The 20,641-nt window shown below is 34.3% G+C and overlaps 2 protein-coding genes across 3 annotated transcripts; both read right to left on the reverse strand.

The window, feature by feature from the left end:
• Positions 1-3,772: 3,772 nt before the first annotated feature.
• LOC132633127 (uncharacterized) lies at positions 3,773-12,768 on the reverse strand. The gene is made up of 12 exons (XM_060349352.1): positions 12,032-12,768; positions 11,604-11,738; positions 11,005-11,128; positions 10,730-10,869; positions 10,403-10,547; positions 9,497-9,675; positions 7,407-7,647; positions 6,959-7,042; positions 6,659-6,804; positions 6,135-6,242; positions 5,699-5,787; positions 3,773-5,325 (listed from the first exon to the last, which is right to left on the reverse strand). The coding sequence occupies exons 1-12, from the start codon at positions 12,098-12,100 to the stop codon at positions 4,830-4,832; spliced, it is 1,956 nt and encodes a 651-aa protein (XP_060205335.1). The 5' UTR covers positions 12,101-12,768; the 3' UTR covers positions 3,773-4,829.
• Positions 12,769-12,906: 138 nt separating this feature from the next.
• Positions 12,907-16,021, reverse strand: LOC132633128 (inositol polyphosphate multikinase alpha). 2 transcript variants are annotated; one of them, XM_060349353.1, is made up of 2 exons: positions 15,870-16,021; positions 12,907-14,050 (listed from the first exon to the last, which is right to left on the reverse strand). In XM_060349353.1, exon 2 carries the CDS (start codon positions 13,993-13,995, stop codon positions 13,081-13,083), a length of 915 nt encoding a protein of 304 aa, XP_060205336.1. In that variant the 5' UTR covers positions 13,996-14,050; positions 15,870-16,021; the 3' UTR covers positions 12,907-13,080. The 2 variants fall into 2 exon arrangements, with proteins under 2 accessions (XP_060205336.1, XP_060205337.1); XM_060349354.1 differs by lacking the exon at positions 15,870-16,021 and adding an exon at positions 14,911-15,400.
• Between the last annotated feature and the right edge of the window lie 4,620 nt (positions 16,022-20,641).

Genomic DNA, 20,641 nt, shown 5'->3' on the forward strand with positions numbered 1-20,641 from the left:
TGATAATTGTATCGTGTGTATATGTTGAGCGAGTTTTGTTATATTGACTGGCTGAAAATGTGACGTATATGTATTTATGCGTGGGTTGATAGAGTAAAATAAATCTTAAAAGGGAGTTAGAAGGGGTTAATGCCGTAAAGCTATATTAAAGCAGGCTCACCGTTCGTCGGCTAGTTGATGGACTTCTTTATGTTGAGTAGTATTGCTTCTCTATTGTAGATTTGAATTATAAGGAATTACCCAGGGATGGAGGACACTATGGTAACAATATCATCTCTTCTCATGAATAGCTTATGTTGGAATACTTTCCCGCAATTCGTATCTATTGTTTGTCAATTGAAGAATGATGTTCATTATGGTATTCTTCACGTCAAAGTTGAGGCAGTTGTATTTCCAATCATTTGAGTTGATCTTTACCTTACGTGTAATCCGTATCAAGTATATTTCATATTCTTTACATTTATGGTCTTCTTGATTGAAAGCTAAAGAACGTAGCGACAATAATGAAAATCGGAGGGTAACGACGACAGGTCACTCCGACTCTTTTTATGATGTCTCTTCCGAGGTCAGTCTTGCATTGCACTTATATATATATATATATATATATATATATATATATATATATATATATATATATATATATATATATATATATATATATATATGTATATGTATTTATTTTCATTACCGAGCCGCGCTATAGTCGGCCGGGTAGGCACTTATATGTGCACCTAGACATGTTTCTTTCTTTACCGAGCCGTGTTGTAGGCGGCCGGGTAGGCACGTAGCTGTGCATTGCCACTGATCAGTTGGGCAGAGATGATGATATGATGATGAGCTCACCCCACAGAGGGATATATATATAAGTGTGAGGAATGATTTTACGAGCATGCATTTACATTTATGTCATGGTTATGGTCGCCCTCAGTGGCCTCGTTCAAAGTTTCAGGTTGTCTCTACATCTTTTCCCATTTTATCTTTATCTCTTATTCTTATGTTAGGTTTATGCTTATCGCATTACATACTCAGTACATATTTCGTACTGATGCATTTTGTGCGCTGTGATCATGCCCACAGGTACAGGTAGACGGATTGGTGTACCTTTCTCAGTAGGATACCAGAGTTCAGCAGGGATGTTTGCACTCCATTCTCTGGAGTTGCTGGTCAGAGTCATTAAATAGGATGCATGCATATATATATATATATATATATATATATATATATATATATATATATATATATATATATATATATATATATATAGATAGATAGATAGAGAGAGAGAGAGAGAGCGAGAGAGTATGACTATGGGTACGTCGGGGCCACTATCCCGACCAGTTGATGCATATTAGTGCTCTTAGAGGCTTACAGACTATCAGTCAGTGTACAGGTGTTGTGTTTGGCCTTGTCGGCCTTCTGACTAGTTGTCTTTCTTGGTTGTGGCCTTGTTGGCCCTTGTAATGCGTATATGTGTTATTGGGCCTTTTCTGCTTGCAGGTTGTTATGATATACTTCTTACTATTGTTATTCAGCGGCCTCGTCGGCCTATGATTTACGTTACAGAGTTTAGATATCACAGTTGGTTCGCTCGACCCTTTGGGTGCCGGGTGCCGGCCACACCCCGAAGGTTGGGGTGTGACAGATGCGGTTTGTCGGTTTCCTTTATACACCCCTAATTATTACTAATAATATGGATCTTTCGTTTTACTCTCAGATGACATGCCTTCATCCATGAAAGCGAAACATAACCTTAAGAATTGCTTGGTTTGCTTAAAATTTTAGAATCCTAATCATGCACACCAAAATATGACTTAATATCTCTAAATTTAAATATCTATGCCAGCACACCAAAGTACTTCAGTATATAAAAGTATAATAGAATATCTTTCTTCTTTTTCTTTGCGAATACTAAGGAGACCGTCCTCTTTAATTTGTTTCCAGTAGAAATGGGTATACAAGCTAATACAAGAAGTGAAAGAATTTGTAAAATGTAATCCGATTACTCCTACATAAAAACAATACCTCATATGTTGATCATTATTCCAACTACAATATATTGATACCGAACACAAAATTAGAAGATAATGACGAGAACTATAATAATATGAGTATGACAACAATTACGAGGAAGATAATAACAAAAATTACTGCAATTACCTTTTAAGAAACATGATACTAAAAATGTTTTTACACCATCGATACGTAATTAATTACACTAATAATTTTAATATTTGTAGCATATAGAACTTTTCTATAAACAGTAGCCAATTATGTGTTGGTAATTGCTTCCTTAAAAATATTGAAGCATTGCGGGTATCGGATTCAACAATATTCGGCCAGATGTACATGCGTGTTTGTTTTTCGTTTTAAGACTAAGATGTCTAAATTTAACTATAATATGATTTTTAAGATAGTATATTTAAATTTGAATGCTAAATTATTAAAATTCATAGTTTTCTCTACATTTAAATGTGTACAATCTATATTTATTTAATACTTAACTTAAAATTTAGATAAAATAATACTTAAAAATATAGAAGAAAAAAAAAAACGAGCAGCTTCTTCTAATGGCTTTTGTCTGAAGGAAAGAAAACCACAAAATTTTTCACATAAACGTAGTGCCCGGAGAATAAAAAAGGACTTATAACGAGGGACTTGTGGATATTCAGACAACATTTGATAAATTGGATAGGCTTAATACCCAGATGGATCCTTAAACTTGGCATGTTTTGTAAGATAGGCATATAAACTTACAAGGTGATCAGATAGACACTTAAACTTACTCAAAGTGTATTTTTCAAGTTTTCCAGTTATTTTGAAAACAAAAACTATATTTTTCAAACACTCACAATTTTCATGGCCAAACAAGCCCTAAATATATCACAAAATATTTTTTTTAAAATGCAAAAATAAGGCAAACGCATATACATGAGACTATAAATGTGCACTTAAACCAATAAATACTCGCTAATCACAATTTTGCAGCTTTCAATTAACTCGTTTTTTTTTTTTTTACACTTGAATAATTAAAAAACAATAATTTTAACCAATAAAAATCCTTAAAAAAAGAAATTTCAAATTAAGAAATTTCTAAGTTAAGTATTTCAAGTGTAAAAGAAATTTCAAATTAAGAAAACTGTAAAGCCGAGAAGAAAATCCTTAAAAAAAAGAAATTTCTTAATTTGAAATTTCTTTTTTTAAGGATTGTTATTGGTTAAAGTTATTGTTTTTTAATTATTCAAGTGTAAAAAAAAACCGAGTTAATTGATAGCTGCAAAATTGCGATTAGCGAGTATTTATTGGTTTAAGTGCACATTTATAGTCTCATGTATATGCGATTGCCTTATTTTTGCATTTTAAAAAAAAAAAAAATTGTGATATATTTAGGGCTTGTTTGGCCATGAAAATTGTGAGTGTTTGAAAAATATAGTTTTTGTTTTCAAAATAACTGGAAAGCTTGAAAAATACACTTTGAGTAAGTTTAAGTGTCTATCTGGTCACCTTGTAAGTTTATATGCCTATCTTACAAAACATGCCAAGTTTAAGGGTCCATCTAGGTATTAAGCCAATTGGATATGAATGGCATTGTAGTTGAGATTAAGATTCTCACATAAATTGGATTCAATATCCCTTAATCATATACGAAAACGTAATTGGTCATGGGACAGATGGAACTAAGTGACATTGAGTGCTTCAAGTTGACCTCTATATTTATGGCTAAAGAAGTTCAAAAAGTATATACTTTCACTAAACCCCGCCACTAGCACAAAGATACACTAGTGATTATAGTGGTACTCCATCTACTAATTAACTTCAAATCATAGATTACTTCGTCTTTTGACGTCCCACAATCTAGAAATTAAATGATGGGATACAGGCAGACTGATGTTAACTCTCACACAGAACCGGTTTGGTCCTACGCACAAATGCAGAAAAGGAAAATTTATAATTTCGAAGGACTTGAGATGGATGAGATGTTTCTACAGCCCCACCAACTATTTCCTGCACTGATGAGCAAAACTCAAGAACGGATTATTTATTTGTTTGATGGATCATCAGGTACAGAGCATGAGCGAAAAGCAATTTTTAAGCACCAGGAAAAGGAACAACACTGGCCAAAAATGAAGAAAAAGGAAAAAAGAGTGAAGAATATGGTGAAAATCCTCAAACGAGCTAAAGGTCCTCATTCCACCTTATATTTGAGAACATAATGCCTCACTCTTCATGAAGTTAAAAAAAGACGAATAAAGAACTCACTAACAAGTCTCTCTAGTCTCTTGAAGAGTATCCATCTGATCTCCGTCCTGGATATTAGGTGAACGATGAAGCATCACCCTTCTTGAATTTAGAACTATGGTTTGATACATCCATCTTTCAAAATGTAATAATGCAAGAATGCATCTCATTTAACTACAGTAATTGAACTTGTCGTTTCTGAGATATGTGTTTCCAGTTCATTTACCCTGGACAAGTTCTTTCTTTATAATGATTCACCGTCAATTGTCAAAGCTTAAGCTACAAGGATTTTTCTCCTGACAAGTTCCTTAATCTTGGCTAAATTGTAGTGTAAAAATTTCAAAGCTCTTCATTTCAAAATTTGAAAGGCATATCACAAGGTATGGTGGTAATCATGACCCTCCAGAATCATTAATAGTTCAAGAACGTTAAGATTGAGGTACAATATAGAAAATCTTATGCACGTGATTAGTTATCTTATGAAAGACGGCATGCTAGAAAATAGAGATACCAAAACAACATCGAATCAGAAGACGGACCTCATGGACCTCTCTGCATTCTGAAAGCTTTCTGCTTGAAAAGGATTTTCCTAGTTATCTTTTATTCTTTAGCCTCTGAAAGTTCGGCTTTATGGGCTGGCTCGAAACAATTGCCTGACTGTTAGTATTGCTGGGTCCAAAGGGGATCAAAGGCTTCTTTACTGAAGAGCTTGACACTGTTTGGGAAGCCGACAATGTAGGGGAAGCTGCTTTTCTTTTTAGCTGCTTTGGTATCTCCAGCCTTTCAAGGATTCGTGAAGTTTTGTCATCAAGTTTCACAGTACTTTGTGGGTGAGATAAAACCTTCTTATCCAACTTCGGCTTGGAGATACAAGTGGGAGAAGACATCTTTGGCATCTCAGATACAACCAGCTGTTCCCATTCTTCTGTAATTTTAGCACTAGTTTTACCATCAGTCAATTTGCTATCAAACACATTGTCTTCTATAACCTCCACATTGTTGGCTTGTACTGATAAATCTTCTAGCATAGGGTCTTGCAGGGCTGTGTTTGATGCTGTAACCAGTTCTTTAGCCTTAGCAGGTATTGGCCTGAGACAGCCAAACTTTTGAGATGAAGGTGCATGACAGGCCCATGAGAATAGTGAAAAGAAGTAATTAAACTCAATGCCTACATAATGCTGATGTACACGTGATCATCATGTACACGAGCTCCTACAACATATATCTTAACCTAAGGGGCACTTAAATGGATATTGTGGAGTAATCAACAGTTCACCTCAGCAACTTAGTGCAGTTTCCAGATAGATCACCAGCAAACCTTTCAGGTCCATTATTAGCGGAAGAAGAAAACGAATGAATTTCAAGAAACAACTAATGCATAGATCTCATATGGCTAATTGGTGAAATATATTTTACAGCATGCAGATGAAGAAAGAACTCTACAGAAGAGAACAAAGGTTACCCAAATTGTAGGCTCTCTTTGACAAGCAAGTTTAGTCTTTGATGGAAGCCCCTGTCGTGCTGAACTGGATCATAATTTCTTAATTCAATCTGGAATATAATAACAAAGAGCATCAACTTAATCTGGAGAACTACCAAATTGACTTTGCTCTATGCACCAAGGAAACACAGCTCAGCCCTTTCTTTATATCTAGCAAAGTGCAAATAGATTAGGGATAGAGCTACGTTATTATTAATGATGAGAATGTGAAACAGCAAATCCTTTAGAAAAATAAAATGAGATCCAGTTATTGGCGCTTGATGTATTTATAAATGGATGCTGCTTCATCTTCGATCTCATTAATGCATCTAACTTGGCATTGCTCCCAGTAAGGAACAAAGAGGTTTGGAAGAATCAACTAAAAGCATAGGAATAGAAGTTCCCTAATGAAACAGACCTTAAGCAAAGAGGCTTGCAGAGAATTTTCAATATCCTCATTGACTCGGATGCAAGCAATATTAGTGATGTCAGGGACAGGCAAGACTTCCTCTGATCCAGCAAGCCTCTGCAAATAATTGTGCAGTGACATTACATAATAAAGAGTAGAGAAACATATTGTAGGATAACTGGACATAATAAGACAAGAATAAACCAGAGATCGTTAGAACAATAGAATTTTCTCATCACAGGTTATAATGTGGTGACACATTGGACTTGGGTACCAGCCAGAAAACATAAAGACGTTAAAGGAAACAACAACAACACAACAACAGTAACTAATTGCACGTTCTCATTGGTGGCATCTCGCTAGTTAAACTTAGTAAGGATTATCTGTCACATGAATATTTAAAAAAAATATGAGAAGGAAAGAAAGCACTAATGCTTGATCAAAATGAAGAGAAATGGAAGGGAAACAGATGCTGTTGACTTCTTTTTAGCAGGAAAATAAAGGTTCAGATGTTGGAGGGACTACGTACTTACTCTGAGAATCATCACTCCTTTCTCTGAAGGTAAAAGAATATAATAGCACAGGAAGGAAGTTTGCTTTGCAGTTTCTACGTTACAATTTGATGAGCACACCAAACCCTGGTCAAGGGAATGCAGTACACCACACAGCACTTGAAAAACTGCCAAATCACAAAGCCAGATTATGATCTCTTCATCAAGAGGATTTACAGTTTAATCTCACCGACTGTGTAACATAAAAGTTTATAAGCTCGGCAAGTTTATGCAGTATATATGGAAATGCATGGCAAGAATAATGGTAGGCATTCTGCTTACGTTTAACATTTAGCTCTGATTTGTCAGTATCATCCAACTCAGAGAAGGCTGGGGTAACAATGTAGGAAGCACCTAAAATAACCCCTGACAAGAAAAAAAAGCATATATTGAGTGTAGATCACCAATGATAGAAAAAGGAAAAAATGCATGTTCGAATTAGGTGCCAAACTGATTAATCATGTGCATCATCAGAATCTCCAAGTGAAGTAATTAGTGCAAAGATAGGGTATCAATATAAGTTTTGTCTTTGTTAGGTCTTTGAATTCTCATAACGAATATATTTTCAACTGGGACTAGACATTAACAATATAAATTCTAAACATTGGTATCAAAATCATAAACTAGATGAATCATATATTATCATCTAGGAAATGGCATATCTTGTATTCTTTAATTTTTAGGATGCAAACATTACAACAGAATGCTTTTTAGTTTCATTCAAACTTACCTTCATCAAGTGAGCTCAAGTAAGTTCTCTCAATAACATTGAAGTTAATTGGTAAACAAAATTTCTGAATGTCCTGGCAACATTGGAAAGAGGGCATATAGAGGACTGAATGTTCTCCTATCTTCACAGAGCTATCAACCAAATCCAGTGCTCCAAGCTCAATGCCGGTTACTGGACAAGAAGAGATATTGGTCCGAATCATTTTTGAGTTGTCAAATGGAATGCCATGACACCTGCATGACTGTCAAAGGAGTGACAAATCTAAGAAATTTCACATGACGCTTACCGCTAACTACAAGAAAGTAAACAATGTATACTCCTGCACACCCAGCGGAAGTAAAAATGGGTTACTGATGCAATTAATGGTAGGCATATCAATAACATTCACAGTAACATATCTTATAACAATTTGCAAAGATGTGTATTTTATTGCAACCAAATAAACTGAATTCACATATCAACATGCTCGGATGGTCAGATTTATGGCAGCTTCAGAAGCACTAACAAACATTATGTGTAGCTTCTTAGGATAGAAGATGCCTTCTAAGAGAAGCTTCTCTAATAAAGATAAATTTCAGCAATATGCTTCGTATCCAAAACAAGTTCTCAGCTGCAATGCCCATAATACAGATTGGCACTGCCAAAACGATTCTGCTTGAACACTTCTGAACTTCCTAATAAACAAATTGGATAATTTAACACTGCATTCTTCCAATATACTATCCTTGGAACATATTTGAAATTCTACAGGGGAGCCTGTCTGGATAGAGACATTTGGGTTTTAGAGGGATTTTCAGATATTTGAGATTAATCTGATATAAAGACAGAAATGAATTGATAAACTGATTTTTTATTTCAAATCTAACTTTTCTTAGGTATATCAACAAGTGTAAAGGATTTAACTATTAAGCCTTGGAATTTGAAAAACATAAGACAAATCTACAATTAAGCATGATCAGAAAATTAACAATGCCGTCGGACTAAAAGAAAGTAAAAGGATTCTGCCATTTGTGGGGAAGACAACATAAATGGAAATAGTTGTTATAACGGTAACAATTTGTTATTACAGAGAAGTCAAGAAAGAAAGTACTTTGTGCAGATGAGGATCGCTCTTTGGATAGGAAGACTAAATGAAGATCATATCAAACACAGAGGACCGTACTTGATGGTGTTCCTTTTCAATAATTCATCCACTTTCTAGGTTTGACCAAATAATCTGTTGCATATTCTATCTTCCGTTAATTGATTTTAATGTTTTTTCCATTCTAAAGACTAGCACTGAAAAGTTAATGTAAGCTCTGAAGTTTGTTAATATTTCCTATAGGACAAGAACATACGATCTATGTGAGGTTTCAGCACTATGTTATAGTATAATAAGGGAACTACTTTTCTACAATTGCAAAAGCAACAAGTACTTCAATGATTTTGCAAGGTTTTGCGTGACTTCCTACTCAAATGTGAGACCCAAAAGTGATATGAAAACTAAAGGGAAGACCAAAATTAGTTATTAGTGTGACACAATTCTAGACAGGCATAAGGGCTTTTTGTCAATCAAAGATTTACTATTAGAGATTGGTTCAAGAAACTAATATGGGAGTGCAATTATACTAATAAAAGGTATATCATCACGCAAAATTGTAAGCTTACTCAGAGGGATAAATCGTAAACTTACTCTGAGAAATTAATATAATATCTCATGGTTAAAATCATAGAATTTAAATTATCACATGTTTGCTAACCAACTTAAACTTACTCAGAGAAATTAAGATAATATTTCATGGTTAAAATCATAGAATTTAAATTATCACATGTTTGCTAACCAACTCATCAGGCCATCACACAACACGTAAGTAGTTTAAATACATCATAAAACAAATCCAAAACTTGAAGGCCAATTACCAATCAGTTAAAGAATGTAACTTAACAGTAGCAAGAACCCTAAACAGTGAGAACACAGCGATCTTACTGAAGAATCTATAACCAATAATTCTTATCATCCTGCTCATCAAGACTTTCACCTTTAAAATAAGAAGACATTCTTGAAATAAACCAATTGTTTTGCATAATATCGTAATGAACTTTATTTATACCTTACAAGGAACGAATTCATCGATTATCTGATTGAAAGAGGTGCACAAGTTGCAGGATATCTGGTTTATTGAGCCTAAAAGATTGCTCTTAAAGACAAAACGAGCCTGCAATTGTTCTTCCAAGTCCTCCTTCAGTTCCTGAAACCATTTCTTTACCAAGCCAGACAAAGCATGTGCATCTGCAGATCTATTCGTTATAAATATCAAGAGAAAACTTGATTTTACAGAGAATTATACAAAGATGTTAGGGCCAAGATGTACTCATCCATTGAACTAAACGAAGGAGATTTAACCTTTATGATTCAAATTCTATTATAACCAGTCAAGGATATGTCATAATCCATCAAGGAAAATTTAACCTCTTTGAATACTCAAGCAAGTAAATGTTTTAGCTGCTATTATCATTACGTTAACAAGGATCCAAAGACATAAGAAAGAACATGACGAACCACAGATGAAAAAGGACAACTTATCATAGTTTCATTTTAGAAATACATGGGCATTAAAATCATTATCACTGTTGAGTAATTTGAATCAGTGACAATTTTATGTCTTATAATTGTAAATGTTACAACCTACAACCAGAAGAACAGAATAGGCATTTCTGAAATCTTATCTGGAAGCCAACTTCCTACTGACTGAAAGGATCGGAACAAAGTGCTCTCTATGGTAACTAAGGGTACAAAATCGATTCTATGAATCTGATATAGAAACCAATAAAGATAGGCCTTTCTCAATTAAACAATTTATTATATCTACCCTCAACAAGATCAAGATGAGGAAAACCAAATTTTAAAACATATTTGAACAATTTATTATATTTAACCTCAACACTCAGTGAACAAATATGTTTAAAAGTATCATCTTAAATACTCCTATACAGAAAGATTAAGTTGTTTCCTTAACCTGGAATATAGTTTTGAAATGAGCAGTTCTCGAGATCACCAATCTGTTTCAGGAATTTGTTAATACTTCCAGGAGTATCAACAAGATGACTTGAATTTTGCTCCAGAAAAACAAACTCTACCGAAACACAGTTATCTGCTGCATCCTGTCAGCAATTCAAGAGGTTTAGACTTTTTTTTGGACACAGGCAAAACATTACCATTTGTTCATTATCCTTCTAAATTTAGTAGTAAAACTGAACAACTAATATATTTAATCATCACCGCCAAGGCTGGAGAACAAAAGTAGAATGGATAATGATAGGAATGCAGCGAGTAGATGCCTCACCGCGAGAGACTTTTTGGTAGCAGAGTCCATGGTCTCAAATATGGAGGAACTAATCAAAACCACCTTTCTCGTAATATCTTTACTATGAACTCCCCATGAGTACAAAACTCTGTCATTTAGGATACTGCAAAGTTTCAAATCTGCAAGTGCCAAACGGTGCGCACACTAATTGTAACAAGAGCGATCAAATCAAATTAAGTGTGCGCATGTAGCAGCACAGCAACTTGAATATATTTACATTATAGAAACCTATAAAAAAATCACATAAGAGTTACCGCTACAACATAGAGCTCCAGAACCGTTGAAATCAGGTAAAAAGGCATCGGAAGGCAAATTATTCACGGCATGGTGGAAATCACGGAGACTGAAGTTGCCTCGTGGACTATAAGCTACCTTAAGCTGCGTACAACACTATTTATCAGTTTACAGGACTACTTTACAAGTTTATCAGGTAAACATAGTAGTTATACGCATTATAGTCTACAAATGAATACACGGACCTGAGCATTTAAAAATTCGAGCGAATAGAGAAAATTGCCTCGTGGACTATAATTAGCTACCTTAAGCTGTGTACAGCACCATTTATCAGTTTACAGGACTATTTTTACAAGTTTATCAGGTAAACACAGTAGTAATACGCATTTCAGTCTACAAATGAATACACGGACCTGAGCCTTAAGAAATTCGAGCTAAATATAGGGAAAGTTGCCTCGTGGACTATAAGCTAGCTTAAGCTGTTTACAACCCTATTTATCAGTTTACAGAACTTTCTACAAGTTTATCATGTAAACAAAGTTGTAAGACGCATTATGAATACACGAACCTAAGTATTTAAAATTTCGAGCTAAATATATAGAAGAGATATTATATTTACTTCATCAGTGCGTGAGATCCGATTTTTGAACACATAGCAAAGTCCAATGCTATCAAGCAAGGGTTTCGATCTCGAACTGCCTGTACTATTAGTTGAAGACGATATCGCGTAGAAATTTGCGAGCTGTAACATCGACTGGTAGAGAAGAGAACATGATAAGTATGCGATTCGAAGTGAAATTAACGATAATCATGAAAAAAATTAGACAATGCAATGCTTTGTAAACTCAAATAATTCAACAGATTGATCAATTGCCGTATAGCATTGTTCATGCGTAAATGCATGTGGATATAAAGCACCTGCTTCAAATCGCGAAATTCGAAGATGGTGAAAAAATAGATAACGCAAGCAAGTCAAAAAATCAATCAACAGATTGAATTGCGGTATAGAAATTGTATATGCGTAACAATGTGTATATATTCATTCACCTGCTTCAAGTCGCGAAGCAATGGAGGTGATAAGCTCCGTAGATCCAAGACGAAGCAAAGCATCACCATTTTCTCGATCTCTCACTCTGTTACGTTACATGTTTTTTCCTCCGGTACTCGCTTATTTATAAACTGCTTTTGGCGCCTAACCTTTCATCAGCCTTCCTTGGGATTGGGTTTTTCACTTGTACCGTTGGCCTTCCTTAAATATAAAACTGACCCCATCCTTTATTAGTTAAGTGACCAAAATAATGGCTTTTGGATTAGAAAAGTTTTAATATTTGTTTAGTTTTACTCTAATTTGTGTTTTTTAAAGGGCAAAGTGCATATTTGGATACGATCTGAGAGATTTTTTTTTTTTTTTTGGAATAATTGCTTTTGGTTTTTTTCTTTTGAAATGATAAAATAATAGTTGCGGCTTTTACTGAAATGCAACTAAATGATTTCCCTGAATAAAAATATTTTTTTAACGAGACGGAATTAGGAGCTACTTGGGCAGGGGATATAGGTCTCTCATTGTTACTTTATTTTCGTTCACAATCATATGGGCCTCATGTGGCCATTCTGCGAAAGCATCAAAGGAACCAGTATGTGTTGGAACCGTGAAGGAAGATTTGGAAAAGGAAGCTTAAGGAGTAAAGTTCTTCGTATAATCATGTCCACCCAATTGTAACATAGTATCCGGATCAGCTTCCACGCACTTCAACAAATTCTACAGGTCCCGCCAACATAAATATTGGATAACTCTATCCATCAATGCTTGAACACATGAAAAGAAATCGCCTGACAATTTTGCCACCGTTGAAACCTACTTCATTGACAACAAGATCACACCCTTGGGTGCAATCCAGTCCACTCATTTAGTACAGAGATGCTTTGAAAAAATAAATTACTATATATTAAAATGAAATTAAATAGAACATCATACTTGAAAGAGAAGTTTAATTGTGATGAGGAGTCCAGAAGAGGTTAACAATTGGGGTAACAGCAATTTCAGAATAAAAATTCCTACAAGAAAGTTGAGATTCGCAACTTGGTTTGAAGCAGAATCAGTTGAAACCATTATCAGAGGAAATAAGGCTCTTTTGATCAGGCTCTGAGGAAACTTCTGTTGTGTACTCATTTGGAGCAGTAAGAATTTCAGATATGAACTTTATCAAAGAGCAGAGACCCCCCAAGAAGTTATGATCAATGACACCTCTTCCTTCAATAACATGAGCAAAATCAATCAACTTGATTTGTCCACCTGGATTCTGTCCTTCCAATGCAAGTCCTTTTTCAAACGTCATCAGAATTGAGCAAGAATAAAAATGGTACATGGTTTGATCCTCGAACCACGCTTTCAGCTCTAGTAACTGAGATAAAATGCCAGTAGAACCGCCAAAAACAGTTGCTGCAAAAGCACAATCTGGTGGCGAGTGCATGTCAGTCGACGTATTAGAAGAAACAAACTTTTTCAGGATTAACTTGACTTCCTCTGCAGGAAGGTTCTGCATAGTAGTCCTTTCGGGTTTCCAGTAACCTGATTCTTTGCTTCCATAGATTTGTATCCCTGATAACCTGAATCCTAACGGAAGGCTTGATGTCTCTCTATCTTTTTTCAAACACTTCTGGATGTACTCCTCAGATGCTTCCGGTGGCCAGGTTCTTGAACCAATTTTAATATCCACAATTGATGGATTGACTCGACCTACAGAGAGATCCTGTAAAACTAAATGGGGTTTCAAGCCAGATCCATCGGATGCCTCTATGAGCTGAGTGCCATGAAAGGTAGGGAAGAATTTGGAGATGTGTTCTGGAATCCTAGTGTCGGAAGAAAATGATGTGTAGAATTTAAGCTCACTGGACCCTCGTTCATCGCCTTGGAGAGGCTTGTAGAAATGTCCCGATTCATCCACAAGGGGACCAAGCTTCCCCTTGCCTGCTTGGTGTCCTGCAACTTGGTTGGGAGGGATATTCAGCATCCTCACAGAATGAAGCACAATATAGCAATCAAAGTCTCTGATGCAGACGTCTTTCCTGTGTATTGTAGATGGGTTGCAGTTAAAATCAGCCCTTAGGGTAAACAAAAAACCCAGCCTGACTAAACAGAAAAGGGAATCTTGGCTTTGTTGATTTCTTTACTAGCAAGTAGCAACAATAAAAAATTCATGTAGATTGAATTTCAATTTCTGGTATAGGTGTTACAGGATATTACATCATTTGAATTAACTCTCATCATGATCGCCATTAAATAAAGAAATATATAAATAGCTGATCCCTCTATTGTTCACAGGTCCCAATACCCAATTTCCCCATAATAAAATCTGTCATTCCATCTCCTAAAATATAACAAAAGGCAGTAGCATTGTTCAGACAGGACTACTTTCAGAGCCATGCTCTCCTCAAAGACAATATTAGGAAGCATTTGCCTTACCGGATTAAGATTGATCTACTCTCATAAGAAAAATACAAAGCCAATTACTAACAATGAAGACGTGTCTAGTAAACACAATCATGACATCGATCTCCATTCTTTCAATTTTCCTTCCCTAAGTAGATAAAGAATTTGCCCGAGGACTACAAATCAAGCCGTAAGTGAACATAATGACCACATCATCAAGGCAAGATCCCCAAGTAACTATAAGCTTGCAAAACACATACTATCTCCACAGAAAATTCATGGATATGAATTCAAAAATATCCACTTAAAACAAAATATCTTTATCGAGTACATATAATTTTCCTCAAGACACCAGCTAGATATGATATCATTCAACTCTTTTTTCCACAAACATCGCACGTGTGATTCAAAAACATCTAGCAGATTGTAGAATGTGAATCAAGAGACGAAAACTTCTGTTAGAACAAATATAACTATGAATCCAAAATGCATTTACCAAATCACGATACTATTATAGCACTTCTGCTGTCAAAAGGAAATGGCTTCTTTCCAATTCTTTCACTAGCTTTTTTCACATCACTCTCTTATCTATGCCTAGACTAGAACTTTAAGTTGGTAATACCTACCATTCCTAAGTTTCTTACTTCTTAGAAATAAAAGAAATATTACCAAGAAAAAAAAAATGATTTCCTATACATTGTGTTAATGGGCATTACTATTTCCTCATAATGATGCTATAAAGTTAATCTAAAAGTAATTCAATTTATTTGTCTTTACATTGCTTGTATGAACTGAACCCTAAACCAATTTTGTATCAGAGGTAGATCCGACACTTTAGTTATGGGTTCTATTTAGACTAACAACTTTTTCTGTTTATTAGGTTCTGAATAGATTATTTATATATATTAAATGAATTTTTTAACACAAATATCGGCCGAACCCCTAACTGTGACCGGAGATCTACCTATACTTATTAGTCATTCTAATAAGAGGTTAATAACAATCAGAATTTTACAAGTATGTGCATACTTTTGAGTTCTAGAAAATGTTAGAAGTTGGTAGAAGAGTAACGTGAAGAAACTTAGGTGGAAAAATTAGAGAGGATCATTCAATAACCCTGTCAAAAAGTAGCCATTAAATTCTCTGGGCATATACGCAAAACACATGCTCAATAAACCAGATGGCAGATATGTCATTAAAATAAAATAAATCCCCAATTTAGTCATAGGAAAAAGTGCTTAAAGTTTTGACAACACAAATCACCAAAGAGTGAATCAGAAACATAAATAACACGATCTCACTTCCTTTTTAGTACTTATAAAATAAATGGATCTAATAAAGACAGGAATTATTTACTGAATGGAATATCAAGGATCTGCATTAATAACAAGATTTTATCAATAAAAAATATTGAAACACGAGAGAAAAACAAAACAGAATGAAAACTCAACTTACAGATTAGAAAAAGCAGCGATTGCGTTTCGTGTTTGCTGAGATTTTTCTATTTAAATAAAGAATCGTATTCTAATTTGGCACAGGCAATATATAGTAAATTGAGATAAATTTGATGCTATGAAAATTTGTTTTTTTTTCCTAAAAAGACGTGCCTTTATCGGCTCCGGAACCAAAATGCCCAAAAAAAACCACTTTGAACCAAAATACCCTAACAAAAAAAAAGTTACAAAAGTACCTTTAGCGCAGTAAAATACTGCGCTATAGCACTTCACGAAGACGGAGCCGTTAAGTGCTATAGCGCAGTATTTTACTGCGTTATAGAAGCAGTTAAAAAAAATTCTATAACGCAGTAAAATACTGCGTTATAGATACCAACAAAAAAAAAGTTTTTTTTCTATAACGCAGTAAAATACTGCGTTATAGAAACAGTACCAAAAAAAAAAAAAAATTTGGCCAACTTTATTTTTTACAACACATAATGTTTTTTTTTTTCATACTTTGACCAATGATTAATCGTGTGTCAAGACTCCGAAACATCAATATTTTATATATAACCTAATATTTTTTTCTGCGTACAATAATGTAGGCCCGATACATCAAGGATACGTAGACGTTCGGATCGTCATTTTAGGGGTTGAAAAGGTGCCCGAAGTAAGTTTTGTTTGGAAAAACTTAGTGTTTTTTCCATACTTTGACCAACGATTAGTCATGTGTCAAGACTCCGAAACGTCAATATTTTATATAGAACCTGATATTTTTGCTGCATACAATAATGTAGGCTCAATACATCAAGGATACGTAGACGTTCGGATAGTCATTTTAGGAGTTGAAAAGGTACCCGAAGTAAGTTTTGTTTGGAAAAACTTAGTGTTTTTTTCATACTTTGACCAACGATTAGTCATGTGTCAAGACTCCGAAACGTCAATATTTTATATAGAACCTGATATTTTTTCTGCGTACAATAATGTAGGCTCAATACATCAAGGATACGTAGACGTTCGGATAGTCATTTTAGGGGTTGAAAAGGTAACCGAAGTAAGTTTTGTTTGGAAAAACTTAGTGTTTTTTCCATACTTTGACCAACGATTAGTCGTGTGTCAAGACTCCGAAATGTCAATGTTTTATATAGAACCTCATATTTTTTCTGCGTACAATAATGTAGGCTCAATACATCAAGGATACGTAGACGTTCGGATAGTCATTATAGGGGTTGAAAAGGTACCCGAAGTAAGTTTTGTTTGGAAACTTTAGGGTGTTTTATTTTTTAAGATTTTGATTTAAGCGTGTTATTTTTTAATCAAGACATAACTTTATTTTGAATATAAATATAATTCTAAAAAATATAGGGAGAAAAACTAGTTGTAAAGTCGTCAAACTTTAGATGGTTATAACTTTGCGCTCGTACGTCCGTTTTACGCTTTTTTTTTAACTTGCGTATTTTTTCGAAATCTATGTGGACAAACACATTTTATAGAGAAAATACTCAAAATACCCCCCAACGTTTGACCAAAATCCCAACTACACACCTAACATTTGCGGGGGTCCTATTACCCCCCTGGATAAATTTTTTCAGTAGCAAAATGGCCCTTTTTTGCTGATGTGGTAGTCCAATCTGCCAACTCCCAAATATTAAATGGCGGTTGTCCACACGCGCCTGGCTAACGTGCCACGTGTTTAATTTTGTCCCATTTTTTATTAATTTCCCCTCTTCCTCCATCCATCTACTCTTCTTCAAAAAAAAAAAAATCTCTCAATTTTCCATACTCCATTTTTAGTAAGGATCTGAAAACCCATACCCAATTCTCCTTCATTTTCATCAACATTATCATCATCATCATCATCTTCTTCAAGAGGAGTTGAAAAAAAAAAATCACACCAACTTCCTCAAATCTAATCCAAACAAACTCAAATGTGAAAGGAAGTTTCCTAACACCAAATAGAACAAAGTTCATCCATTAATTTGATCAAACAATCAAGAATTTAAAGAAACTCATTTGGTGTTCTTCATAACTTTCTTCAAATTCCTAACAATGGAGTTTAATTTTCTCCCCAAATCAACTCAAAGAATTAGTGCTTAAACAACTCCAACCAAGCAACAAGTAGCAACTCCAAACAAGCAACTTCCAATCAGATTTTCTTTAACAAGATTAGATTTTTCAACCATATTTTTTTTTCCAAATTTTTCCTTTTTTTTCCTTCAGATTTTTCGTTTTTTTTTTCCTTCACATTTTCGTTTATGGTGGAAAGTTGTTCTTTAACAAGTTGTTCGGAATCATATGTGGATTTTCTTCAGTTTAGATTTTCGTTTATAATGGATATTATTTTGATAAAAAAAATGGAGATGGATATGAAATAGGGTGAAGAAGAAGATGAAGTAGCCTAAAAATGGAGGGAGTTCAAATTTTATCTACGTGGCATCATATGTGGCAGCTTAGTTGGCATCCAAAACACGTCAGATGCTGATTTTTGAAGGCCGTCACGCGCCACTGGGCGATGTATTCACGCTTTCTGCCACATCAACAAAAAAGGGCCATTTTGCTACTGAAAAAATTTGTTCGGGGGGGTAATAGGACCCCCGCAAAGGTTAGGTGTGTAGTTGGGATTTTGGTCAGACGTTGGGGGGTATTTTGAGTATTTTCTCCATTTTATCCCATTCAATTTCAATTTTCCCCCAAATTGGCATGAAATTTTCAGTTTTATTTACTAGATGATGATACGCAATAGATTTCAACGTAAAAATCCCGGGGTAATGTAGCTGTGAATGTCAATTTCACTTCTGCGGTTTCAATTTTTGAAAATAAAGCTGACTAATTTTTCTCGACATATAAAGTTGACTAAAATAACCTTACAGTCAAACACTAAGTTTTTTCAAACAAAACTTACTTCAGGCACCTTTTCAACCCCTAAAATGACGATTCGAACGTCTACATATCCTTGATGTATTGGGCCTACATTATTGTACGCAGAAAAAAATATCAGGTTCTATATAAAATATTGAGATTTCGGAGTCTTGACACACGACTAATCATTGGTCAATTTTATGAAAAAAAACACTAAGGGGTCGTTTGGTGCATGGTGTAAGCTGGGACATCCCAGCACTAATTTTTTGTACCATGTTCGGTAAAAGGTATAAATTTATCCTGAGATAAATTTATACTTTGTACCAAATAAAGTATAAAATGCATCCCATGATATAGGCTGGGATATACCTTCTTATACTACTTATACTGGGACTATTTTATACAATCTTTTAGATGGTAGAAAATAGTCCCAAGATATGGGATAAATTAGTTTCGGGATTATAATCCCGGGATAATTTTGGCCATGCACCAAACGATCACTAAGTGTTGTAAAAAATAAAGTTGGCCAATTTTTTTTTTGGTACTGTTTCTATAACGCAGTATTTTACTGCGTTATAGAATTATTTTTTTAACTGCTTCTATAACGCAGTAAAATACTGCGCTATAGCACTTAACTGCTCCGTCTCCGTGAAGTGCTATAGCGCAGTATTTTACTGCACTAAAGGTATTTTTGTAACTTTTTTTTTTTGCTGAGATATTTTGATTTAAAGTGATTTTTTTAGGGGCATTTTGATTCCGGACTCGCCTTTATCGGAGAAGGACTTTATTTTGGGTCCCCAGTAGAATCAGCATCACGTGAAATTAGAATCTGGTCCTACATGGCTTTTTGTCTTTTTTTTAAAAAAATCTGATGTACTTAACTATTAATATTTCCATAAAGTCAGCTAAAAGATCTTTCTCTTTTTATTATTTCACAGCCAAAATATCTTGACTAACTCCAACCGTTTCTTTTTTTTCTTTTCAAATGAGGTATATTCCTTGTATAAAACTAGTGAGCCTTTTTCAAAAATCCATAACTTATTTTATTTGGTGCAAATTTCAAAGATTATACGTAATTGTTATTTTCTTCTAAAGAAAAAAAAAAGCATGTCCTTTTATATTTAATTTGTTAGTTGGAATTACTATTTTCTTCTGATGATGTCATAATTCTAGATGTAATTCATCATTGTTACCCCCATATATTTTTCATTAATCTTTAATGCAAACTAATGTCTTGTGAGTAAAAAGAGATCACCATATTTCATGAAAATGATATTCTACCTAAATATGAAAATAAATAGGAGTTGGATGATGAAATGAAATAATAAAAGTATATTTTATACGACGGATAGCTTGGGGTGTTGAATGATTAATTTGTAAAGAGGTAGTCCAATATGTTACAAGAAGATGTTTGTTTATTGAAGTCTAATAAGATGACCTTTTCTAATGCTTTGTTAATAGAAATTAAACTAATTTTGACTTCAACAAGGGTAGGCACGTTAAGAGAAATTTAGTTGATAACATTCTTAGTCGTTCGTGGAAATTGATGACATTTTGGGTCTTTTTTTTTTTTTTTTGGTAAAACAGACATTAATATATATAATTTAAACTGCTGCTAGTGCAACCCCATTGTTTTAGCAACCCCATTGGTAAAACAGACATTTTGGTTCTAAGTCAAGGTAGCGACTGCTACTAGCTGGTCAAAGAGGATCATAATTACAAGGAAAAAGGTGCAACTATATTTAGAGCAGCTATACCCCTCGTTAAAAAAGTTATGCATATATATCCCTATCGTTACAAAATTGGTGCAAATATACACTTTCGTTGACAGATTTTTAAAAAAAAAATCATTTAGCTTGTTTTCAATTTAAAAAATGTCACGTGACTTTAAAAAATCAATCTACCTATTTCTTAATAAAAGATAAGCTAAAT

Source organism: Lycium barbarum, chromosome 3 (assembly GCF_019175385.1).
Source record: "Lycium barbarum isolate Lr01 chromosome 3, ASM1917538v2, whole genome shotgun sequence".
Lineage (NCBI taxonomy): Eukaryota > Viridiplantae > Streptophyta > Magnoliopsida > Solanales > Solanaceae > Lycium > Lycium barbarum.